The 26,826-nt window shown below is 37.0% G+C and overlaps 2 protein-coding genes across 2 annotated transcripts in view; one reads left to right on the top strand and one right to left on the bottom strand.

Moving 5' to 3' along the window:
* The window catches only part of LOC117415557 (staphylococcal nuclease domain-containing protein 1), a 186,814-nt gene that overhangs the window by 69,361 nt on the left and 90,627 nt on the right, over positions 1–26,826 (top strand). The gene's annotated exons all lie outside the window — the stretch shown is intronic.
* LOC117415559 (leucine-rich repeat-containing protein 4-like) lies at positions 22,375–26,078 on the bottom strand. The gene has a single exon (XM_034026069.3). The coding sequence runs from the start codon at positions 24,769–24,771 to the stop codon at positions 22,837–22,839; it is 1,935 nt and encodes a 644-aa protein (XP_033881960.1). The 5' UTR covers positions 24,772–26,078; the 3' UTR covers positions 22,375–22,836.

Below are 26,826 nucleotides of genomic sequence, written 5' to 3'. Positions count from 1 at the left end.
AGTTGAATTAAATCCACACATTTTCCCTTGGGTGTGTCGACTACTGCCCCAGAATTTTAATGGCATAAGAAACTTGTATGTATGCAGAATTCTTTCACTGCACCTTGTGTAATTATTGTGTAAGATGTAGGGTTTCCCAGCGCTGTAGGAGGTAGAGTAGTCGTCTGAGGGAGCGTATGATGACTGCAGGAGCGGTGCTATGAATTGCAATAACAGAAGAGGGCCAGAGGTCTCCTTCAATCAACCGTAGACCTCTTGCAGCTAGTTGTGTAAAAATATGAGGCAGCTGAACTGATGGATAAGCTACTAAAAATAGTTTGGTTTGTTGAAGGTTTTATTTATTTATTTATTTATTTATTTATTTTTTTATTTTTTTAAAACAGGGTTAAAGGCACATGTGTGGTTGACTTTAGTGAGGTGTTCATTTTTTGTATCTTATTTTTTTTTATTGATTTATGTGTGATATATCTATATCTATATATATCTATATCTATATATATATATACAGTGCCTTGCAAAAGTATTTAGACCCCTGACCAATTCTCTCATATTACTGAATTACAAATGGTACATTGAAATTTCGTTCTGTTTGATATTTTATTTTAAAACACTGAAACTCAAAATCAATTATTGTAAGGTTACATTGGTTTTATGTTGGGAAATATTTTTAAGAAAAATAAAAAACGGAAATATCTTGCTTGCATAAGTATTCAACCCCTGTGCTGTGGAAGCTCCCAGTTCACACCAATGAAAGAAATTGCCCTAACGAGGACACAATTACCTTACCATTGGCCTCCACCTGTGAACCATTAAAGTTGCTGTCACATTTTCTGGATAATCTGCCAAGAAGAATGGGCCAAAATCACTCTGACACTGTGTGCAAAGCTGGTACATACTTACCCCAAAAGACTTAAAGCTGTTATTGCTGCGAAAGGTGGCTCTACCAAATATTAATGTGTGGGGGTTGAATACTTATGCAAGCAAGATATTTCAGTATTTTTTTATTTTTCTTAATGTTTCCCAACATAAAACCAATGTCACCTTACAATAATTGATTTTGAGTTTCAACGTTTTAAAATAAAATATCAAACAGAACGAAATTTCAATGTACCATTTGTAATTCAGTAATATGAGAGAATTGGTCAGGGGTCTGAATACTTTTGCAAGGCACTGTGTGTGTGTGTGTGTGTGTGTGTATACAGATGTGCTCAAATTTGTTGGTACCCCTCCACAAAAAACGAAGAATGCACAATTTTCTCTGAAATAACTTGAAACTGACAAAAGTAATTGGCATCCACCATTGTTTATTCCATATTTAATAGAAATCAGACTTCGCTTTTGATTTTTTATTCAACATAATAATATTGTAAATAATAAAACAAATGAAAATGGCATGGACAAAAATGATGGGACCGCTAACCTAATATTTTGTTGCACAACCTTTAGAGGCAATCGCTGCAATCAAACGTTTTCTGTAGCTCTCAATGAGACTTCTGCACCTGTTAACAGGTAGTTTGGCCCACTCTTCCTGAGCAAATTGCTCCAGCTGTCTCAGGTTTGATGGGTGCCTTCTCCAGACTGCAAGTTTCAGCTCTTTCCATAGATGTTCGATAGGATTCAGATCAGGACTCCTAGAAGGCCACTTCAGAATAGTCCAATGTTTTGTTCTTATCCATTCTTGGGTGCTTTTAGCTGTGTGTTTTGGGTCATTATCCTGTTGGAGGACCCATGACCTGCGACTGAGACAGAGCTTTCTGACACTGGGCAGTACGTTTCGCTCCAGAATGCCTTGATAGTCTTGAGATTTCATTGTGCCCTGCACAGATTCAAGGCACCCTGTGCCAGGCGCAGCAAAGCAGCCCCAAAACATAACCGAGCCTCCTCCATGTTTCACTGTAGGTATGGTGTTCTTTTCTTTGAAAGCTTCATTTTTTCATCTGTGAACATAGAGCTGATGTGACTTGCCAAAAAGCTCCAGTTTTGACTCATCTGTCCAAAGGACATTCTCCCAGAAGCATTGTGGCTTGTCAATATGCATTTTAGCAAATTCCAGTCTGGCTTTTTTATGTTTCTTTCAAAAGTGGAGTCCTCCTGGGTCTTCTTCCATGGAGCCCACTTTCGCTCAAAAAGCGACGGATGGTGCGATCAGAAACTGACGTACCTTCACCTTGGAGTTCAGCTTGTATCTCTTTGTCAGTTATCCTTGGTTCTTTTTCTACCATTCGCACTATCCTTCTGTTCACTCTGGGGTCGAATTTCCTCTTGCGGCCGCACCCAGGGAGGTTGGCTACAGTTCCATGGACCTTAAACTTCTTAATAATATTTGCAACTGTTGTCACAGGAACATCAAGCTGCTTGGAGATGGTCTTGTAGCCTTTACCTTTACCATGCTTGTCTATTATTTTCTTTCTGATCTCCTCAGACAACTCTCTCCTTTGCTTTCTCTGGTCCATGTTCAGTGTGGTGCACACAATGATACCAAACAGCACAGTGACTACTTTTCTCCATTTAAATAGGCTGAATGACTGATTACAAGATTGGAGACATGTGTGATACTAATTAAAGAAACTAATTAGTTTGAAATATCACTATAATCCAATTATTTATTATCTTTTCTAAGGGGTACCAACAAATGTGTCCAGGCCATTTTAGAATATCTTTGTAGAATAAGCAATAATTCATCTCTTTACACAGCTTCTTTGCTTTATTCTATGACATACCAAAGGCATGCAAGTATACATGATAAAATAGCTTTTAATTTCATCACTTTTCAGGAGGAATGAAGCATTATTTCAATGAGCTGTAAGGGTACCAACAAATTTGAGCATGTGTGTGTGTGTTTGTGTGTGTATATATATATATATATATATATATATATATATATATATATAATATATATATATATAAATTTGTTGCTCACTTTCTATAACATTATATCCAGCAAAATGAATACTACTGTAGTCATTTTTTTGTGGGGAAGCATTTGTTAAATTTCATGTTTCAATGTCTATTGGCTACTACAGTAACTACAAAACCTAAATATACTGTGCTGCATAATATATTACTTGTATGCAACCACAAGCTTTATTCTGTTGAGGGAATTTCTAAAACAATTTTTTTTTTTTTGTTTGTTTTAGAAATCAGTCTGTGCTCTCTGGAGTACCAGTAATGGTGAATCTTAAAACCTGGAACACGCAAGCCATGCTGTAAAATGTTTGGGGGGCAGTTGTATTGTGCTAGCTCTCTGTCACATCCTTTGTGCTGTGTTGCTCAGTATAATCAGCTGAGCCATGAATCACACACATTCCCGATTACAGATGCTGCACTTCTGATAGATTATAGACTACAAATGACCTTTATGTTGAAACGATTTGCTGTAATTTTAAAGATATGTCTTCCAGCAGGAGACCTTTTGGTGCAACAAACCAAACACAATTTTAGTGCATTCTTTTTTCAGTCCCCAGGGGACCCCTTTTTATTAAAAGGCATCCTCAAATGAAGTGCAACAAGAAACCAGGATAAGTGGGGAGCGTAAAAAATCTATTTCTGAATTTATGAAATCCCCCATACATTGACAAATGATTTTTTTTTTTTTGTAAATATATCTGTAAAAATATTTTGGTAAATGAATCAAATAAATCTGTCTAAACAAAGACTAGTACTGTTAAATAGCGATACTGTGCTGAAGTCAGCAGGTGGAAACCAACCTTGTTTGGTTATTAGTGTATCAGACAGCTAATGGCTTAGTGCCTGAAAAAAAAAAAAAAAAAAATGAACCTGTATCTAATCATACCTTGAACCCAGCGTAAGCAAAAGCATTTGCATTGTTTAATAAATGGCGGTTCAGTGAGGCTCTGTGTGCAAAGTTTTATTTTTCATCTGTGGTGGTGTTTTACCCAGGAGATCCCCTTCCGTCTTTGTATTATTATTAATTTCTTAGCAGACGCCCTTAACCATGGCGACTTACAATTGTTACAAGATATCACATTATTTTTATATACAATTATCCATTTATACAGTTGAGTTTTACTGGAGCAATCTAGGTAAAGTACCTGCTCAAGGGTACAGCAGCAGTGTCCTCCACCTGGGATTGAACCCATAACCCTCTGGTCAAGAGTCCAGAGCCCTAACCACTACTCCACACTGCTACCTCGGCAAGAACATTGGATGTACTGACTTGCAAGACTATTGCATTGGACTAGCCGTCTGATCATCACTTCCATGAGTGCCTTCTCCACTGCTGTTGCTTAGATTGCTACTCTTACACCTGCTGTCATACTGTTGTAGATTTGTATTATTATTATTATTATTATTTGCTGTTTTGAGCAAAAAACTGTATATAGCTTGACAATCTTGCCCTTTTTTCAAGTGTCCTGTTCTCGTGTTTTACTGGCTGTGTATTACTGGCTGTTGGCATACCTTTTCATTAGCTTTAATTGAAAACATTAAGTGTTTTGAAACCATTATTGATTGTTCTTCCCTTCTGAACATTCCCTGTGACTCGGTTCAGAGAGGTATGGTTTTAATGGCACATTCTGAGACCACTATCTATTTTATAATTAAATCCAAAATTTGTAAAAAAATATCCAAAAAAATAAAAAAAAATAAGTGACAATTGAAGCGGTACAATTTGTACAAGTAGTTACCGTTCTGTTTAAGCATTACCATGTATAACACCTACTTGCATAGTTTGAACTTGCATCTACAAGTTAATTCTCTAACTGTCCCTAGGAGAATCCATCCTGATTCTCTGGTGATGAATTGCTTGTAAAAGCATCTCAGATATTCACAGATAGGAAATTGGATTCTCCTGCATCTCCTGGTCAGTTTTCTTTCTTTTTTTATTTAGTTTTTATTATGTTTTAAAATTTAATGAAGGCTACGTGAGCAGCAATATACTGTAAAGTGTGTTTCTTGTATGTTGTGTTGCTGAAAGATGAGATGAAGCACCACATAGAAGTGCAGTCTGCTGAGCTCCAGTACATATTCGGCTTTTTGCCTGAAGCATCCTAATCTAAAAATCATGCGTTGCGTTTTGACCCACTGTCCTTTTTGCTCGTGACATCCCAGTGCTAGAATGCAATATTTTAAATGAATTGATCTCTGTGCTTGAATGGTGTAGAAATATTTAATTTGAAATAAGAAGCTGGGAATTTGATGTCGAAAGAGGCCAGATTACAACTCCCAGTGATCCCTTTCTTTTCTTGTCCAACATTTATCAGTGATGATATCACATGTAAACCACATTAAGCATAGGTAGAGAATTGTGACCTCTCTGCACATGACTGAGTAATTGACCTCCATATTGAAAAATATCCTGTTTGCTACAGGCACAATGCTGCTGGATGGTTTGTATGCCCTATATAATTGGATGCAGCTCAATCTCTATAACAGTGATAAGGAAATGCAATAAACCATGGAAAGTTTTTCTGGGGTATGCCACCATTGTGTTATTGAACTCATTAATACAGTAACATCGAACTTCATATGGTTTCCTAACTGGTGAGAGCAGGTGACAGGAGCTTGTATTCTGTAGTCTTTCAAAATTCACAATCATTTTAGATAGTGATCTAAACTGCTTTTCTGGACAGGCTCAATTACCTCACACACCCGTAGAATTTTTTTTTCACTCAAAATAAATTACGTTTATAACTGACCATTAACACCTTGTGTGTCTTTCTTTACTCGGCAGTTGCAAGTGATCAAAACTCAGCCGAGTTTGTGTAGCAAAGTAACTTACAAGGACCAGTGGTCACAAATGGAGATTAAATAAAGGGGCACATTCAGAACAGAAAATAGGAGGCACTTTTTTACACAGAGAATTGTGAGGGTATGGAACCAACTCCCCAGTAATGTTGTTGAAACTGCCACCCTGGAATCCTTCAATAAGCTGCTTAATGAGATTCTGGGATCAATAAGCTACTAACAACAAAACGAGCAAGATGGGCTGAATGGCCTCCTCTCGTTTGTAAACTTTCTTATGTTCTTAATTATATCTTCTGTCATCAAAATCAATAATTATAGATTTTTGCTCTTTAGTTGATAAGGCCATATGCTTGCATCATGAATTTTAAATGTGAATGTTTGCAAATAAAGGCCTTTTGATTTTCCCAATGAACTATAGTACATTATGATCCACTGAGACCCCCCTGCATCAGATAAGTTGTGTAAAAAAAAAATGGATAAATACCTTTCTTGATACTAGAAACCTAGCTCCCTTAATTATTTTCATACTGTCCATGGTTAACTTTTTCAGAAAAGTGAGGAGGGTTGCTGTGGATCAATTTACCAGGTTTTGCTTTATTAGTAGCCTTCAGCTGTAGGCTTAGACTTTAAACTATGAACTGTATCTAGTGTCGAGAATTACAGTAGTCAAGTCAACGGTCTGGGAGATGTGACTTTTTAGTCTTCAAAAAAAAAAAAAGTCTTCTGTTTTTATACTGAATTTGTCATTCACCAAATATGAATTAGTTACAGTTTTGGGTCATTCAGTAACTGGGTGAGGAAGGAAACACTGAAGCACAGGTGCAACTTCTTGAGCCTCTGCTGTTTTAACTGACGTGAGCCACCCGCGCTCTAGAACTGGTAGAATGAATGCATGTAAATAAGGTTAAGACAATATCCTATTGAATCACCCCTCTCAACAAGTACATCAAGTGGTTTAGAGTGAAAACACACAAGGTGAAATGCTGCAGAATGATTCTGGTTTCTGACTAACTTTGCATGTGTAATTATCCTCTTAAGATGTACAGTAGTACTTTGTCAGGCCATGTACTATAGCTTCCCAGTCCTTTTTCTATTTTCTATATAATTGCTCCTATTGTCTCAGGAAAGGTGCTCAGAGGCATCCCTTCCAAGGTGTACTTGTTGACTGTGGGCTTGGACCAACACCTGTTAAGACTTCAGATGAGGTCTCAAAATGAGCAAATATTTAGTTCCAGGGTGTATTACGTGGGTCATGTAGTAATTTACTGGAGATAACTGTGGGAACGATTTTATTCAATAATTGCATTTAACTTTGGGTCTACTGTATCAGCCACATTCCTCTCCTGAATGAGTTCCCACGAGGAGATGGAGACCACAATATTGAAGGAATCTCAACTTAATTAAGGCAACTGTAACTAATCTATATCTCTTACTGCCTGGAGGTCATTCACTGGTATTGCTGGAAGGATCATGCCTGCTGTATTAAACATCTTCACTGCTGAATCAGCATTCTAATTTTGCATTTGTACAACCAAATCATACACTGCTGTTTTGACATGTGTTCTTATTTGTTAAACAAAAGTATGTGAAAGGACATGTCACCGGTAGGCATGTGAGATTGAAAGGTTGTTTGGAGGTTGCTTCAGTGGTGGTAAAACGTGATGCTAATGCTCCTGAGGCGTACATCCTTTTCCTAGCCTGCTGGACCACTTGGTTCATTCAGATATGGTTTTGTGCAAGGGACAGACAAGGGGGTGATGTAGGTTGGGAGCTTATTGTGTACAATTTACTGTCGGCATGACCGGAATTGAATTAACCAAACAATTTATGATATTTTATTATTGTATTTGTTATTTTGAATGCTAGTCTTTTTTTTTTTGTCTATACTGTATGTTTCAGCCAATTCTTTATAGGGGTATTAAAAGATGGGAGTTACATTTTCGGCAAGTATTAAAACATTATCAGATTATATAAATGATGGCCTCTGTTTGACTTGCAGTAGTGTTCCCTTTTAAATCCATACACATGTAATCATAAACTTGTGATTCATCAAAGTAATAGCACTGTATGGGAACAGTGTTGAAATTGGATGATGTTTGTACACACATGCTGTAAACTGGGACTCAAATAGAAAGCTGTAAATGCACTGCACTGTTATTTGAAACTCCTTAACCAGCTGTACATTTAGGCGATCAGTAGGTCCTCCCTGTGCACAAGGATGATGGATATTCGTTGCTGTCGTGTGATTGCTCCTGGTGTTGCTTGTCTCCAGATGCTCCTGCTTCGTTAACAGATTTTTCAAAGCACTCTTCCCCTTTTTGGTTTTCTCTCCTGTCCTCTGGAAAGATACGTTTATGGTTGCCCCATTATTGGCTTTCTGCAGAAACATACACCCTATCCCCTATAACGGTCTGATTTGAAAACCGGCTTTGTGTGAGGATTATTGCAGGCATTCCAATACACTGCTTTGTGAGTGTTAGACCACCCAATAGTGCAGAGGAGGTTTGGTCTGGAAGGAAGGCACTTTCTTGCCAAATAGGCATCTATTCAAGCCTCTTCATGTTGATGCATTCTTATAGCCTTTTAAATAAGATTACAGAAGTAATGCATTCCCAGTAGCCAAAGCATAATTTGTATATGCTAACTGAAATTTAAATACAGTATAGATGTTTAATTTTAGTTCCCTAAAGTTCCAAAATAAATTGTGAATTGCATTAGAATTTTACTGTCAGATTTGTATTTGTTTAATTCAAAAGAATTCCAAGAATGTGGATTTTTAGATGTTGTAGACTGGGGTAAGGTTGAGATGGATAAAGGATTAAAACACACTCAGTTTTGAGGTGTATACTTTGGACTTCAATATGAAAGTCCCCACCTTTTATAATGAACCCCCCTGGAACCTGGAGAAATGTTCTTTATATCAGGGTGTTCACTATAGTAGGGTTTGGCTTTCTGTATCAGAATAATGACAAAACGGCAAATTTAAATTGAACATCAATATATAGTATTTTTGTGAACATTTAAACGGTATTGTGACAAGGACTCGTGTCACATGTGTGGGTAACCGTATTGCAAGACAGGAGTTGGAGTTGAAACGCCGGCACAGGTGCGCAGAATTTATTAAACACAAAACAGAAAGTAAAACGGGTCATGTGATGCTACCAACGATGGTAACACACAGAGGACACATACAAGACAGGCAGGCAGCAAGTCTCATTTGAGTGCCTGTCTGTAAACAATCATTTGATCAAACATGACTCCAGAAAGCACACAAAAAAACCCGTTTCCACATATAAATTGCCGCAACACTAGTCGTCCCAACCCCCCCCCCCCCCCCCCCGTGGTATGTTTGAAAGAAAACAGTAAAAAATGAAAAAGGAAAGCATGTACAGTAATTACATGTCCTTTCTCTTCAAAAAAGCTATCCAGCATAGATTGCTCCTCACACTGTTGCCTGGTAGCAGTTTGTGTGAAGATGACTGACAGGCAACGATTGCATTCGTCATGCATGATTCGTACTACAATAGGTAATCTTTGAATTAGCGTTATCTTTGAATTAGTCAACCATGGTCTTTGTTTTCACTGAGACAATAACACACTGGAGAAAGTTCAGTGTCAGTCAGTACTGAGATCGTTGTATCCGGATCGATCCTGTACGCGATCGTTCTAATAGGGCTAATTTGCACTGAAAAAATTGGTTCTTGCTGTTGTTAATTGGGTGTTCATTATAAGAAGGGTTTCTTATAGTGAAGTTAGCCTGTGTGTGTATTAGGGCTGTATTGGAAGGTTCATTTGCTAGCCAGGAATTCGAAGATTGTTTTAAACCTTCGAAGGTTCGTTAGACGCCATTCACGCACTGTGTTGTCGTCCCCCCCCCCCCCCCCCCCCGTATTCACACATTTGACAATGTGTGAATACTATAAATCGCAAATTAAATGTCACTCGCATGCAAAATTCGATCTTTTTATTTGTATAATGCATATTACTTAAACAAAAGTTATTGTATTAAAATCCAACCAAATCTTTATACGTAGCAATTCTGTGCCGCTGCCGTGTATGGAGCAGGGCATATTATCCAAAGCGCTGGGGGGGTACCTATAGCCGTTGCAGTGCTTCAGTAAAATATGGACTGAATACCTAGTGTACAAGACAGAGTGCAAGAGAAGTGCTATGGTAGAATGTTTGAAACATACTCAATATACACAAACACTAATAAACTGAGCACTGCCCCCCCTCCCCTCTCCAGCCCGTGTTAACCTGAGGCAAATTTCTTCATTCACCATCTCGACAGCAAAGCGGTAGCGTAAGCTGTTTTGTGTTTTTTTGTTAAATGCCCAGATGACCAAAAAAAAAAAAAAGTTGAATGCAAACTGTGCAAGCGACTGTTGATGTATCATGGATGCACAACCATTCACCGGGGTCACTTTACAATCGTGAGTTCGTATTATTATTATTATTATTATTATTATTAATAATAATAAAAATAATAAAAATAATAAAAATAATAAAAATAATAATTAATAATAATAAAAATAATAATATTTTTAGTAGTATAATGTGACTGATAACCTGCTTGGAATGGTGACTGTTAAATTAAGTTTGATTTGCCTAAGTCCGGTGCAGTTAGTGCAGCTGTAATGCAAGCTTATGCGCCAGCAGCATTAATTACGTGTAAATTAAACATGTATTTTTATTGAAATTATAAAAACATGATTACTGTTCTACATATACATGTTTTATTCCATGTATATGGCTTACCTGTAAAGTAGGATTTTGAATCAAATATAAACAAGTAGCTATGGGGACGTCACCAGTAAATTATGCAAATGAGTACCATCGAAGGTTTGAACCTTCCTTTGGTAATGTGTTTCGAACCTTCGAAGGTCAAAATGTACCTTTCGTTGCAGCCCCATCATATACATTTTGTAATTCAGGCAGTTTTAGATTAGCTCAATTTAAGCATGTCGTGCATAATCCTTTTGGTATCTTATAGCACTTTTTAAAGTGAGCTGCCTTTTTAATATATGTTGAACGTTTTGTAATCTAAGTGTTACAGCTTATGCAAGGTCAGTAACTTGTTACATTTCTGAAGTAATTTAACACTATCTGGAATTTACAAGGAGCAGCAAAATTAAGAGCACGCATATCTTAAGGAATTGCCAGTTTCTTCAAGGTTCAAGTTTGCTAACCTGTTTTTCCCTCTTCAGACACACTCATTGTTCTGGTTGTTCTGAGCTGTGTAATTTGTCTAGTGTTGTAGAGTGAGGTGTTAGCAAGATCAATAGCAATCCACCTTTTCCCTTTTATTGATTTGAAGTGACTGGGAGAAAAATAAGCCAGGGATTGCCATTTATCATAAAATACAGTATTTGTTGCAATTCTAGAACCTATTACTGCTGGTTTCTGTACTGACTCCCTCATTCTCAACTCTTCAGGTCTAGGATGTCAGGTCTAGGATATGAATCTCGGAGTGATGCAGTCACCTTTTTATAAATGACCACAGTTTCAGAATGCTCAGTAACTACAGGAACGTGTTTCCGGTGCCCTGCACACCCCATGCATAGCTACTGTTCTCTGTCCATTTAAAGATTTGTTGTGCTAAACCATTTTTCTCCTGTGTTATGCCTCTAGCAACCATAGATTTCTGTAGGGATTATGTGGTCTTCTGCAGAAAGAAAATCACCTTGTAAGTGAAAACCTCTTCACTGACATTCTAGAACTTGTTTAGAAATGATTTGCACCAGTGCAAGCCCCTGATTTTTTATTTTTTTTTTTTATTTTTTTTTTGGTAATGCTTTTTATGCCAGCATAAATTAGATGGTAATTTTTATAATGCACCTTCATGCTGTGTTGTGACTAATTAATTACTTTTTATAATATACCGACAAAATCTCTTAATTGATGAGAAAGCAGTGTAGGATTAATTTCCTTCATCTAGATTCTATAGCCCTGAGCATAATAATTGAAAATAGAGTTTTGCCTTTAAGCAAGGGGGTGTCAAGGGATGGATTATTTCTCTGGTTAAAAAAAAAAAAGAAAGAGATTATGCAGATTCAGCGAAGACAAAAGGTAGAAAGGTGCCCTTGATGGTTTAAAATTAAAAATGGAGGACTGTATGAGGACCTACCTGAGTGCCCCGAGCTGTGACCGGATTATATTTTATCTTAATAAGATGACAAAATAAAATTCTCATTCCATGGATTTGCTGTGGTGTTCTTTCAGAAGGTTTCTGCTCCCTGCTGTGTTCAAATAGCTTGTAGCTGGGTACAAAGGCATTAGGCAGGTTTATTAAAGATCTTGTGTTACAGCTACAGGAACCTACCCTACATCAAACTCAGAGTGTGAATTAGAAAGGGTGCGTCGGTCTGTGGTTTTATTAATAATACTAAAATATTTGCTGCTTTTTTTTTTTTCTTTGACCTATGGGATAATGCCACCGGCTTTCTAACCTTGTTTTCCTTCAGGTCAGCTGGCACGTTCTTACGTGGAAAACCAAATCCAGTACTGACAACTGAGTAGCCTGATGATTTAAAACAAACCCAAGTAAAGCAAAGCAGTTCCCAATGTTAAGTATCAAGCGGTGAAGTTGAGGACATTAGCTCCTCCTATGATTTGACTTGATTTTGTTAAATTGTGAAAACAAATAAGGAATTGCTCTACAGTAGTGAAGTTTACTTTGTTCTCCGAGTCAGTTTCTCATTCTGGAACTGGGGTTTGAGTTTGACAGCTTCTGGCAATGGTTTAGCGTTTGTGGTATGGGGATTGTTTGTTTCCCCGGCTGAGGCAGTGAGCAGCAGTTGTGTTGGTGTAAGTGATCCAGGTGGTTGGATGTTGAGTGAGTTTCCTGTTGGCTTTGGGAGGGGGAGTGGTGGTCATTGAATGCAGAGATTCTGTTTTCTTCAAGAGGCTTAATTATTGGAAAATAGTTTACTCGTCTAAAATCAATACATATGGGTCATGGTTTTTTTTTTTTTATCCAAAATCTTCCTTTCCTTCATTATTTCACAGACCTCTCATCCACAGTTCAAGCATAGACCTGATTTAAAAATAGAGACTTGTAATTGGACTGAAATACTTTTTAGCCCACCTTGTTTTATTTATTTATTTATTTGTTTGTTTGTTTTTTCCGCAAACTTAAATATCTAATAATTGAAGCCTTCACTGGGTACCAGCTACTGTAGGGTGCTTCACTAAACTGTGGTTTGAGGACATATGTTCCACAATTATACTTGGTCTAAGGATACAAATTGTCTTGTATACCCATCTCTTCACTGTATTTTAAGAAATAAAAACAAATAGTAAATTAATTAGTTAATGTTATCAATTGAAATATTTGTTGTTTGGTTGGTGGGTGTGACGTTTTTCGTTCTTAAGCACTTTAACACATTTTGTAGCTGTGAAGATTTTTAGATCAACAGTTTTTCAGTAGAATGCTAATTGCTTCATCATTAAGGAAGGTGGTTTCATTATATGTATGTGAATGATAAGTTGTTACTCTTAGAGATTGCAGTCTTATTCCATGTGTTGTTGCTGCTGGTTTGACGTATATACAGTTCTTGCCTTTCTTTTTGTTCCGTGTTGTCTAATTTTGTGGTGTTAGAGGATTCTGACCTTTTTCTAAACACTATCGATGCAAGATAAGTTACATTAGACTGCCCTTTCAGTCAATCGGAGCACATGTTTCATCTTCTGTATTATATGACAGAAAAAACATATTCATATCATTCGTGCCACTTTCTTTTTCACCGTGCTGTATTCTCCATATCAGCACGGCTGATGTCACCTCCTTAAAAAAAAAAAAAAAAAAAAAACCTGAGGAATTCCATTCAAATGCAAAGTCTGTTGAAAACAGTGACATCACAAACGGGTGTATTCTTCAGCCACTTAACAGTAGTCTCTTGTCTCAATAATAAAGCAGTAAACTGTATTAGACTTATAGGATGGTGAACATCTGTGTGTGGGTTATATCGATGCTCGTCACGCTTGAACGCTTTCAGCCGTGGTCCGTTCACTTCTGCTCCTGATAATTATTCTACAGTTGTGTAAAAAGTAAATGAAGAATATTCTATTTTAAACTAAAAGGGAAAGTACTTTTTATTCTTTAAAATACATTTATTTAAAACAAAATTACAAATCAGGGCTCCCAAACAAAGTTTTTGACTTAGGAGCCAATGGCTCATAGGACAAAAAAAAGTCACCAAATCCAATTTCTGGGTGGGTGCCACTTCAGGAGCAAGTTGGTTGCTATATTCAACTGCTTAAAATACAACAACTTGTTAAGATACTAAAACAGTAACTTAATGTCTGTACTCACTTGTTTGTTGCCACATTCTGCTGAAGTGGTTAATCTATGCAGGTGATGACTGCAGTGAAGTCAGCATGCTTTATATTTAATATTTTGCAAGTGTTATGCCTGGAATTGGTGACAGCACCTCCTGATTTTGTGTACAGCTGTAACATGGGAAATAGCATGCTGCAGCTCCCATGCTCAGTGTTAGTGGAGTCTGACAGAATGTAACACAGACAGCTCTTAAGATTACATGTTACCATTTTATTTTTCAGTAAACAAGTTTAGATTGCTGCGAGTTGGTTCTGCTATTTACGATATTAATTACTACATTTTTACACAACACTCGGTCACGTTTTGGTCACCGTCACAACTGTGGCATGAAACTGGGGTTACCGTATTCTACTGGTGTTAATACAGCACCTATCTGCACTTACAAGCATTTGTATTTGACGAAATTGTTGTTTTATTACCGTCCTTCTCACGCTTCAGTTTATTAAAATATGTGATATGCGTTTTTTTCCCTTTTACAGACAGACGTCATAGCGCATTCTTAAATATTGACGCATGCTTTTTAAAGGGAGAGGCAGCATTTTCTGAGTTACATGCGCCTAACCCCGAAAAAACGGTTTACAAATGTTTTGTCGCATTTGCAACCATTTGCAGTCTGGAGCAATAATATTATTGTTGTTATTGTTAATAATAATAATAATAATAATAATAATAATAATAATAATAATAATAATAATAATAATAATAATAATAATAATAATAATAATAAGAAGAAGAAGAAAAAATAATAATTACTAAAATAAATGTGCACAGTTCTTGGAAACAAAAGTTCTGAATCTGACAAAGAAATGTTCTCTGCAGATTTATTTTTAAAACAAATAGAATTTAATATTTATAGTTTTTTGTCGAGGAACACTAAGTGATGTTCATATTCTGGTTCATAAAAATCCACTGGATTTTAAACTGTTTGGAGCTGTTTCGAATTTCGCCGCCACCCTGATAAGATTATCAACATTAATAACCTGCTTCCGTTTCGCTCAGCTGCCGGCGGACTTGAAAAAAACACCCTGAACACAGTGAGTGGTAGTTAAGGCTGCTAGAGTACATGCCAAGAAATACTATTCTCGAATTATCGATGCAGACGCGAAATAGTGCATACTCATGTTAACCGACCAAATTTTAATTAAAAAAAAAAAAAAGTATCGATTACATGGGTCACTTTCGATTTAATCACATCGTCAAGAAAAATCACAGTTCACCATGTGAAATCGATGAATCGGCACACCCTTAAGTGTGAGTGTTTTGAGTGACACCCCCTTCTCCAAAAACGGATTCCAACATCATTGCATTTCTGTAATTCTGTAGAGCTGTATTAATGCATATTGTCCACCCTGTTACTAAGAATGATCCACATAATTTATCTTGTATAACTAGTTCTACCCAAGATTTACTTTGTTACATAGTTACAAAGAAAAATTAAAAACACATTTATAAATAAAATAGATGCATCAAAAATGTAGTATTGCAGAAGAAATGTCAGTTGACATTGCTATTTTAATAATCTGTTAACCTTGTTGTGTTCCCTTGTTTCACCAGTACTCCTATGAGCTCCAAACATTTTATGCATTACACTTTGGATCAATTCAGTTCAACATCCGAGTTCAGTAATGAGACCTTGCCTGGATGCCTTGCTATCCCTTTGAAATCCTGCTCTGTTCAGAGCATTGCTTGTTACTGTGCAGAAAATATGTTAATAAGGACAGAATGAAAAACCTAGGAGTGGGTGTGTTTTTGAATTTTCCTTTTCTCGCAACACTGATGAAAATGTTAAGGGGCTCAGCTGCAACATTTACTTTGAGATTCTAGCAGTGCATTTGATATGCATTTGAACTATACGTCCTATAATAAATTTTCTGGTGTAAAACCATGCAGCTGACATTTCTACATTAACTGGCGATTTTCTGTTGCACCTCCTGTAGCATCCTTTCAAGCATGGTCTTGGAATTGCACATGTGTGAACAGACTTGGAATTTGTACCTGTCTTGAGTCCTCTAGGGTAACAGCTAGCAGTGCTTACCTGGCACTCCTTGTGGTGCCTGGCAGTTTTCTTTTAGCAGTGTTAGCAGACTTGAGCTCCTGAAAATGTCTCTGTTGTACCCCAGAGGATCAGAATAGTGTTTCTCGTAAGGTAATATAGCAATAGCAGTCACATGCTTTTTTTAGCAAAGTGTTGTCCTTGAGGGATAAGCTACTCCTGTCCCAAGGTGAAAAAGTCGTCCGTTACAGCTTTATTTGTGTATGGAATGACCCCCCTCGGTTTTTACCACTAAGCCGGAGAGATTGAGATATGAAGTACATTGATTCCCAGCACTGACTTATGTGCTTTTATTTAATTTTTAAACATAACAAGCTTCTGTGTAGCATACATTCTTTATGCGACTTTGTCGGAGACTGGTTGATAAGCAAGTTCTTAAAAACAAGTAAAAGAAATCCTAAACCATGAAGCATATTTTGTTTGTCATCTGCTGTGTTAGTGTTTTTTTGTAATTTTATTTTATTTATTTTTTATTGTAATTGCTATAGATGGAGTATTATTAAACATGTCTGTAGATAAACCATGGAAAACCATTTTAATTGACCAATGTCTATTTCTTATTTGAAAGAGCATGCCTTCAATAGGACAGCACCTCACACATAATGCAAGGTGATTTGGTGTAACATTTATTTCTAGGTTATCCGTGTGTGAATTAAAAAAAAAAAAAAAAAAAATTGGCCATCTGGCTTAGGGTCCGGTGTCTTCACTGAACCACAAACACATTAAATTAATCTTCATTTTAATTGGGTCTAAGTCAACGTAAGCCATTAAACTAATTTACAGTTTAATTTGGAGGTTAAATGGATGTATGTCTCCTTAACTATTTAGAATCATTAGAATTGGAATGTAATCCATTATCTTAGGAAATATCTGTTCTTGGTTTGAAGGAGGAAACCAAATTTGATCAGTCTACCATATGCAGTATTTAGATGTATAACCAAATTGGGATTCTGTTGAGCTATATTACAGTCCCTAGTTAAGTACCGTTGTATAACTGAGTCCGCAGTAGTTATTCCTTTCTCTGTTAGATTAATTTTTTTATGCTGTTAGATTTATTTATGTATATTTATTTATTTATTTATTTATTTATTTATTTATTTATTTATTTATTTATTATTGTTTATGTAGAGGAAATGGGTTAATTACTAATATAGTTAAATGAGAGAACCAGTTGTAAAATGAGAGAACCTGTTGTAGGAATATTTGTATACTTGGCAAATTTTATGTGTTGTGTGTTGAATTGAAGCTCACTAAGGAAAACCTGCAGGATAGCAATTTTCACTGCATGACACCTACCATTATTATATCTGCTTTTGTTCAATAAATGTTTTCAAAAATCCAGAATGTTTTTTGTGAAAACAAGTTTCCGTAAAGTCATATTTATTATGGAGTGTTTAGAGCTTGTAGAATTTCAGACTGAAGAATAAATTAAAAAAAGCGTCATTTCAGGTTAAACCAGAGCACATACACAGAGGATCCTCATAATCGCATAGTACCTGAAACATTCCATAAGATGTACAGTATTCTAAAAAGAGAATGTTACCCTGATGCTTTGACGTGACGCACTTAGTGTGAAAGGACCTTTATGCTTACTATATAGTTCTAGGTTACATTTATAAGCTTAATACTTAAGTTTTTCTTAGAATGTCATTCCTTAATTACGAAATTCTAAGATGGGCCTCCTAATAATTGCAACACTAAAACACATTTATTACACACCAACGGAAATTACTCTGCAATTCTATAATATGAAGCAATGTGCTTGTAGTACATTATTGAGACATATTGCATTTGGCGCCTTAAGAAATTGCCTAATTTACTCTCCCCCCCCCACCCACCCATTTTAAGTTTAGCGAAATAAATTGTTTGGCCACCCATCCAAAACTGCAGATTTCTGCTAAATTAACTTGCTTTGCAGATGCACATTCACAAAAATGTGCCTTTTGGGACTAAAGGAGGCCTGTTCTAATTAAACGTGCAGTAAATGTTGATACGATTTGAAGCAATGCAGGGCAGGATCCCAAGGGACATTTTATTGTAATAGGGTGGCTGGGAAGAACTACACTTATTTGTAAACCTTGACCATTTTCCTTCCATAAACATTCTCCTTAAATAAAAAAATAAAAAAATAAAAATAAACTTTAAATGTAATCTCCCCTAAATCCCCCAATTTTTTTTTTTTGATTTCTTTCCAAGCATATCTTGATCATAGTTTGTATACATCTTTTAAAATCAATGACTGTTTTGACAAACATGAGCATTTCATGTGAAATACTAAGATTTTACTTTAAATGTAGCAATGTAATTGTGTTAATTTTAGTCATTTGCAACTAATATATATTGTAATCTTTTGTTTTCATTGGACAATCTCATTCAAGGATACCCTTTTAGTGCTTGAGTATTGGTGAACTGTTACAGATTTAATATTAATCAGACTCTTCATTCGGTTTTAACGTTCTTCACCATGAGCAGTGCTACATTCCACCGTGGCTGTCGTTCGGCACACTTCTAAATTCTAGTAATTTTCATTATTAAAATGGAGAGCAAATTGTTTCTATTAGAACTTTGTGTTCATCAGGCCTGCTGAAAGCTGCATTATTCATGCATGCATATCTGAGCTATTTGATTGTGAATTTAAACTAAGTTAGTAAATTTAAAGCAAAGATTTGTCACCAAGATGTTCAAACTCATCTTTTTTTTTTTTGTGTATATTGTTTAATACAACTTAACAATTGTTAGTGTGTCTTTTGTATACAGGTTCAGTTGATAAAACTGAGGCACAAGGGGGTAACTAGCCTGGGGCCCCTGCTATTCCACATTATAGCTTGCTGCATCCCTGTCAGTCTTGCATTGTCATATTTTTATGTACTTAACATAGTGCTTTTAAAAAAATAGCAAATTCCCATCATGAAATATTAATGCAAAGGATCAGAGTAAATAAAATCGTCTTAGAAATCTTTCATAATTAGACAGTGAACAAAAGATAAATTTAATGTTCAAAAGGTCCTAGTAGCTTCTCTCCTGTGCACAGTAGATATATGGTGACATCCATATCTATTTTACAATTAAGGCTAAAAATGAAAAAGTATTGCAATATTAATTCCTACTTCCACATTCGTGGATTCATATTGATTAGTCAAGGCTTACCATAGGTCTAGAACTAAAGCTTATTTATGTTTTTCAGATATATCTTAAAATGAAGACCCACGATTTGATAAACAGTTTAGATCAATTGCAGAAATGTGGCAAAGTAATGTGTTTTTTGCTTTTAATAACTTTCACAACATGCAATATATTTTTTATAAAAATATTAGACCTACATTCTTGCACTTGTTTTAAGGATGATTAATAAAATGAATGCACCATCTAGAGGATGATCTGGTTAGTCTCTTTTTACAGTGGCATTCATTTTGCCCTGTACCATTGCAGATTTAATTTAAAAGAAAAACAATGAAATACAAATGGGTTTTAGGAAACCTGCTTTGGATCTGTAAATAATGTGTGCATTATCCAAATCCAGTACTCTGAAGAAGGCACTAGCCGAAACATTCGTCTAATTAAATTATTAGCCTATACAATTTGCTAGATCACCTACAAACCAGCTGTTTATAGAATATGGCTGTTCATAAAGCCCTTTTGTACTTGTCTTTTTCTTTATGGTATTAGAATTAGGAGGATGAACATTGCCAAACTATTTTTTTGTTGATGGGCCCTTAGTCTGAAAGTAGAATGTAGAAAGCCTCACTAAAGGAGAGGTGTATATAATAGTATAATATAAATGTGTCTGAGACCTGGCATGGGAAATATCAGCAAAAATAAGATGCGTCAGCAACGGACCATTGCGTAGAATAGAGGCCCATGGATCATATTTTACAATAGGTGTCGGAGCACAAAGCCTGCTATCGGCAGGGAGAAACTGAGGAGCACTGCAAAACACTGTGAAAACTTCATTAATTGATACAAATCTTGAATGTCTGGCTAGGGCACTGTCAGGCTTTTATTTGCTTTGTGTATATCAATTGGCAAAGACTGCAAATTTTGAACCCCTCACAACTGTGTCAAGAAAATGTGGAATTTGTGATACTGTAAAATGTTGGACATATTGGCCTGTATAAATCATAAATAAACACAGCATGAGGAATGTTTCATGGATACTTTTTTAAAGGGTCTTTTAAATGTGTATATCTGCAGCTGTGATTTTATTTTTGAGTATGTGTGTGTGTGTGTGTATATATGTATATATATATATATATATATACACACACACACACACAAATAATACTCTGCAGATATGTAGTGTTCTCATATTGGCTGCAGATAAATATCTATATATCTATCTGGATCCTAAATGCCATCTCCTGGTTTCCTTGGGTGTTTTTATTTTTTTTTTTTTTAATTAAAAATGCCCTTTGCTTAACCTTACCTCCCTTTTTAATTGTTTTTTTCTTAATCCTATACAATCCCTGAGTTTTGAATCCTCATCTTTGAATATAACGCATAACTTGCTTTACCTTGAGGTTCAAAGAGTTTTATGTAACAGTTAATGAAACACATAAAGGAGATTACAATAGAATATCTTCACTGTGTTACCCCTTTTGAGTTGCTTTGGCTACTGGGAGTTGCAAATGGATGCCTTTCAGCTTTGAGGAAGGTTGACTTGTCTTTTGGCTTTGCTTTTTTGATGCTTCATGCATAGAACTCCCCCCCCCCCCCCCCTCCAAAAAAACAATTGCTAAGTGCCATAGATGACTGGATTTGTTCTTTGACTGATTCCCGTAGAACAGCATTATGACCACACAATGGAAAAACTTCCAAATTAAACAGAGCCGATAGTTCTGCTTCATAGTCTATTCAAGTACATTTGTCTCAAATGTGAAGAAACAGTTTTTCAATATAACAACATGTTCTGTTTTTTATGTATGCCTCTTAGGAAGGTATTACAATAAAAAAAAGCCTCTAATGAATACATGTTTTAAGCGCCCCTAGCTAAAATGAATCCATCAAAACATGATTTTAGCAGACAACAATGTTGATCTGCCGCAAGTTAGATAACTCAGTGACCATTATTCTTTAATCCCTGTCTGAGGCACTATAGAAATAGAAAAAATATGAAAAAGATCACATGGAATTAACAAGGATTACAAAATTATTGTGTTTAATTGTCTTTTGTCATAACTACCATAATTGTGGGAGGGTGGGGTCGGGCTATTATTAGGCTAGATTTAATTTAGCCTAATAATTGCTATGTTATATAAATCTAATTCTGCTTTGGTTGAAAATGCTTATTTGTATTGAGTGTCATTTTATAATTGTATAAAGGTATTTATAAATGGAATATAAAATACCAAAAACAGAACAGTAGTAATATTTAACACTTGCATTCATATCTCAAAAATGCCACTGCTAATTTATTATTTCACATTTTTTCTGTATGTGAGCATACTGCCGTGAAAATAATAAAATAAAAATTCTTATTTAATGTTATTGCCTTGAGTAAAACTGCAGTCAGTTTGAACATTTTATTTTATTTAGTACAATTTGATCATTCTTTAGTTTGTTCTCATTTTAAATTGCTTTCCTTGCCTGAAATTAAAGGACTGTAGTTATTTACAGTGAATCATTCAGAGATCATATCCCAATAATGCTGACCAGCCAGCCATCTTTTAAAATGTTATCGACGGATTTTTCACAGCCTTAAACAATTAGAAACATGATCATCTTCATGAACTGACATATCAGTAATACCAAGTTATCCTGCAGAACAATTATTATTTTTATGAAACAAGCTGCTAGAATGATATACTGTACTTTCCTTTGTTTGACATCACATTTCCAATGCAGTTATTTTCACCCAATAATTAAATAGCTCCAGTTTATTTTATTTTAGTTTTAAAAAGGTTCTGTATGGTCCTAATTCAATGAATACCAGCATGCCATAGTAGAGACTTTTTTTTCTTTTCTTGTTACTGTCAATCCCAAATCATGAAGCTAAACCACAATTAATTTGCTTTAGAAACAACACTTTTACTGCAGTGCTTAATTTAATTAGAAAATGATAGTTTTGTTTAGCTTTTGGACCAAAGTAAAACTGACCTTGCCTCTTTAGTGTTAAAAAAACAAACATACCCAGCAATTGGAGAGTTAAGTCATAGCTGCAGAAATATGGTGCAGTCTGAAACTATTTGGCTGATAGCTACGCCAATCTGTCTGGACTTTGATTGCTTATTTTTTACACTACAAAAATGGATCTAAAAATGCATTTTTTAAATTGTTGTTTTTTCAACAAAAAAAAAAATCCTTTTATTGCATTTATAACATTTGGCACAGTACAAATTCTTGGTGCTTTTACAAGATAAACCTGTAAATATTGATTCTGGGCTTTTTAGAAAGACTTCTCGGTATAAATGGGTATTTACTGCATCCTATATAGCTTCAACTAAAAATTACAGAATGCCCTTTTAAACAGGTCCACCCACATTTCTGTCATAACAGTATCTTAACAGCTTGTTCTTTGTTTGTTTTTAAATAGAAGTTACAAGTTAGAAAATAGTTGAAATTTATTATATAATCTGCTTCTCTTACCAGCTCATAGTAGATTTTTTTTTTTTTTTATATATATATATATATAAGCATATACAAGAAAAACAGTCTTAATTTTGCACTCTGTACAAAAAAAGTTGCTGTCTTTTTTGTGCACTCTATTGCATTTTATAATGAGGAAAGGGTGGGGGGAATGTTAAATCTGTGTCTCCTGTACCTTCTCCTTGGTGTGAGTTTGTATTATATAGGGCTCATGAATAGTGGTGATGGTGCTGGCCGTGGTGTGAAGAGAGTTGCCAATGCTGTTCTCTGTCCAGTGAACCCCATGTGCTGGTTTGTAGGTGTTGTAGTTCATGTGGTCCTGGATGGTGGGTAATACAACCGCCCCTTCTCCCGGTATACCGGTGGCCGATGCTGCTGTGGGAACATCCTCGTCCACTTGGATAATCTCTATAGTCCTGGCAGCGGTGACTGTGCTCCTCAGCTGGTGTCGCTTGCGCAGTTTGTAAAATACTATTAACATAACAGCGGCCAGAAGTGTGACCGCCACAAAGCAGCCAATTATGATTTTGGTGGTCTTCATGACCTCATCCAAGCTAGCAGGCGGTCTTTCTGTGCCGTTCGAAGTGAGGACTGACACCTGTTTTGGCGTCTTGGTGTTGTGGAGCAGGACAGTAGGAGTGGATATAAATGCTGGTTTGTATTCCGTAGAAGGCGTTGTAACTGCCTTTATCTTCGGCGGAATGTCCTCTGATGTTGGATCTACAATTTCCACCGTGACAGTCGTGAAGTAGCTCAAATTGGACGTATTCAGCTCAGCCGTGCTGACGTTGAGATAGGCTGAGGCATTTGAATTTCCCGCCACATTGGTGACCATGCATGTGTAGATCCCAGTATCCGTTAATAAAACACGCGAGAAGTTTAGTGTTCCATCATTTAGAACTGATATTCGTGGGTGATTTGACCCATGACTTAATATTGTGCCATTTGGCAGCAACCACCTAACAGAAGACATGGAGGCCGTGCGACACTTGAGCTCGGCCACTCGTTCTTCTGAGATGTTTACATCCCGAGGAGCGTCCACAATAAAGGGGGCTGAACACTGGAAAGTGCTCCGTTCAACCTCCACTAAGTATTTGCCCCTCATGTAGGGTGGAGAGTGGCAGCGGCCGCAGCATGTCGAGTTTGTGGGGATGTATTCACGCAGCCACCACGAAAGCCAAACAATGTCACAGTCACAGTTCCACGGATTGTGGTGCAGATGTAATTCTACAAGGTATCTCAGGGGTGAAAAAAGGTCATGGGGCAAAGAGGTCAGGTTGTTATGGGCAAGGTTCAATTCCACCAGTGCTGTGAGGTCATCAAAAGCATTCCGTTCAATCAGGTTGATTTGTGAGTTCATAATCCAGAGTTTTTTCAGAGATTTAAGACCCTGAAAGGATCCAGGTTTTATTTCAGGAAAATGATTTTCAGACATCTCTAGTTCCTCCAGCCCAACTAATGGGTTGAGGTTTGGCATTTCTCTAATGTTACACATTCCAAGATTAAGGTATTTCAAGTTGTATAATCCCTCAAAAGCACCTTCTGATATATACTCCAGTTTTCTTAACTCTCCCAAATCCAAACGCATCAAAGATGGCACCCTATTGAAAGCGTAAGAGGGTATGCTCTCAATGGGGTTATTCCTGAGCCATAATTCCCGCAGTTTGGACAAATACTCAAATGCTCCACTTGGAATAACTGTTAAGCGGTTATCAAACAGCTCCAACGTGTTCAAACTGGTCAAACCATTAAAAGCACCAACCTCTATCTGGCGAATGGAGTTCCTCCCCAACTGCAGCACTTCCAGGTGGTGGAGATTCCGGAAAGTGTCTGCCTGGATCATTTGAATGTTGTTCTCCATCAGGTTGAGGTACCGAGTATTTGAGGGGATCCCTTGAGGGACCTCCCTGAGACTGCGGCGTGTGCAGACCACTTTACTAAACTGGTTACTGCACGAACAGACTGAGGGGCAACTCTGGGGTCCGGCAGAAGCTGCACACAGACTCCACGTTCGTACCATGAGGTAGACTACAAAAAGCAGGGAGGCATTCCAGGTACGGTGCACAGTTACCTGCCACAAGAGACTCATGATGTGGCACGTTCATAATTCAACATCGTCTGGGATTTGGCACGGAATGGAGATCTGGCCCTATCCCGGTTTAAGCAAGACTCTGATTCTTTTTTCCATCTACAGTACAGGGAGGTGCTGATCTGAGCAACAGAGTGAGCGAAAGAAAGGATTGAATTGATGAAAAGGAATGGGGGGTGGGTGGCGGTGGGAACACTTTTTTTAGACACCTACCTCTGTAGTTCTGTGAAGTCCTTTACAGTTAAACAGCTCTAGTGTTAATTATATTTCCCCCCAAGCATTATGTAGCCTCATTTTACTGTGCAGTAAAAAATGAATATTCAAACAATCTGGCAAAATGGCTCCTAGTAAATCCAGAAACAGCAGCATTAAACAATCTTGGTATAGAGGTAAGGCCCAGTGGGCTACGCAGGTGCAAGGATCCTCTCTGCTCCAAAGAGCAGTGCCAGCAGTACTCCCAGTGATTGCCCTTGGAAGCTGACGTGGGATGCTGTAGAATTCCTTTTGCAATATTCCATTGCTCAACTCTAAATTTTAAACCAGGAAAAAAAAGAAAATTGTACAGTCCTTAATTTTCTTTTTAACTTAAATTTGCTGTTGGGCAGTCCCACTGTCTTCCAGTTTGTTTGCCGTACTGAATCGTAAAGCTGCACATTGCAGTCATTAGATTTCTTTTTAACTAGCTCTCCATCCAGTAGATGCAGCAGCTGCAGCCTGCCTCCTGCACAGTTAGCAATAATCCGTCAATTTCTTTAAAGGTTGGTGGGAAGGGGGGGGGGCGGGGGGAGCGCAGCAATGTTGAGGAGGTTTTCTAGTGTGCTCTCTTGTTCCCTTGGAATAAAAAGAAGAGAAAAAAAGATCTTCAGTGACGAGCCCCGGTTTGACAATCCGCTAAAGACAACACACACAGAGCTCCTTTGCTTTACCCCCTGTAGCTCCTGCTGCATCCCCTTTTGTTTTGACGTAGTGAGTTGAAGCGTTAGCCTTTTGTTGCGGTTAATGTCTTTCTGGCTCTTGGACTGCAGTAGTAGCCTGAACAGCAACAGAAGCAAGAATGGGAGAGGCATGGGAAAAACCCGTCTACGGCAACATTTTTTTTTTTTTTTTTTAACCCCCCCCCCCTTGTTTTGTTATCCTTCTGTCTCCTTTTTCTTTGTGTTGGTGTTGCAGGCAGCCAAGACAGGCTGCTCTCTCTCCTCCTTTTGTCCTTCAGTTGAAACGTGAATGTACTGCTGACGCATGCCGTGCTGAGCAGTACATTGGTTTGATGCAGTGTTCTTGTGTATTAACACATCCACCCCCCCTCCTCCTCCCCTCTATCCCCTCTAGGGGTTAATGCAGAATGCTTCCAGCTAGGGTAGGTTGCGTTGATTTACTCAAGATTTTTTTTTTTTTGCTTTTTCCTGAAGGAGGAGGCAGGCTCAGAGCAGTCTGTCAAGTCCAAAACCTTGGAGCGTTTAAAACTATTTTGGTCCCCTGTTGAAGAAGATGCAAGGTGGCAGTAGATAGGCCACTCTGGGAGTGGGTTGCGGTGATTTAAGTGATGTGTACTGTCTCACTGATAGATTCATATATATATATATATATATATATATATATAATATATATAATTTTTTTTTTTTCTCCACAATTGGGATAAGCACAAATTGATGTTTCAGCTGCCAGAGGCAGAAGAGCAGGGATTGGTCAGATGGCTGCCAGTGTGACGTCATTAACTTTTGAGTGCTGACTTGGCTTCTCTTTGACAACTGGGCAGTCTTTTGGGAGACTGGGATGAAAAGGCCCATGCACAGAAATGCACCTTGTAAAAGAAAAATAGAGGGGGTAAAAATGTGGTGCTCATTTTAACAGATTAAGCATCATTAAAATGCAAAAGCCGGAGTTCCTTTCATATTTTTGCATTTTGTTAACAGCTACCTTTTCAGTTACTTCCGCAGGATTAAAATGTGCTACTTGTCATGGGGTAGTGTGAAGAGCTGTTCATTTCAGTGGAGTATGGGCTGTATGCCCTTATATATCCATTTAGCACTGTTAGAAGGTCATTTTACTTTCTAG

The sequence above is a fragment of the Acipenser ruthenus genome, chromosome 7 (genome assembly GCF_902713425.1).
Source record: "Acipenser ruthenus chromosome 7, fAciRut3.2 maternal haplotype, whole genome shotgun sequence".
Classification (NCBI taxonomy): domain Eukaryota; kingdom Metazoa; phylum Chordata; class Actinopteri; order Acipenseriformes; family Acipenseridae; genus Acipenser; species Acipenser ruthenus.
The sequence above is the reverse complement of the archived record's forward strand: the minus strand, read 5'-3'. Positions and strand labels throughout refer to the sequence as shown.

Bases quoted from the DNA above. Each gene is read 5' to 3' on its own strand.
- LOC117415559 (XM_034026069.3), bottom strand. From the start codon at position 24,771: ATGAGTCTCTTGTGGCAGGTAACTGTGCACCGTACCTGGAATGCCTCC.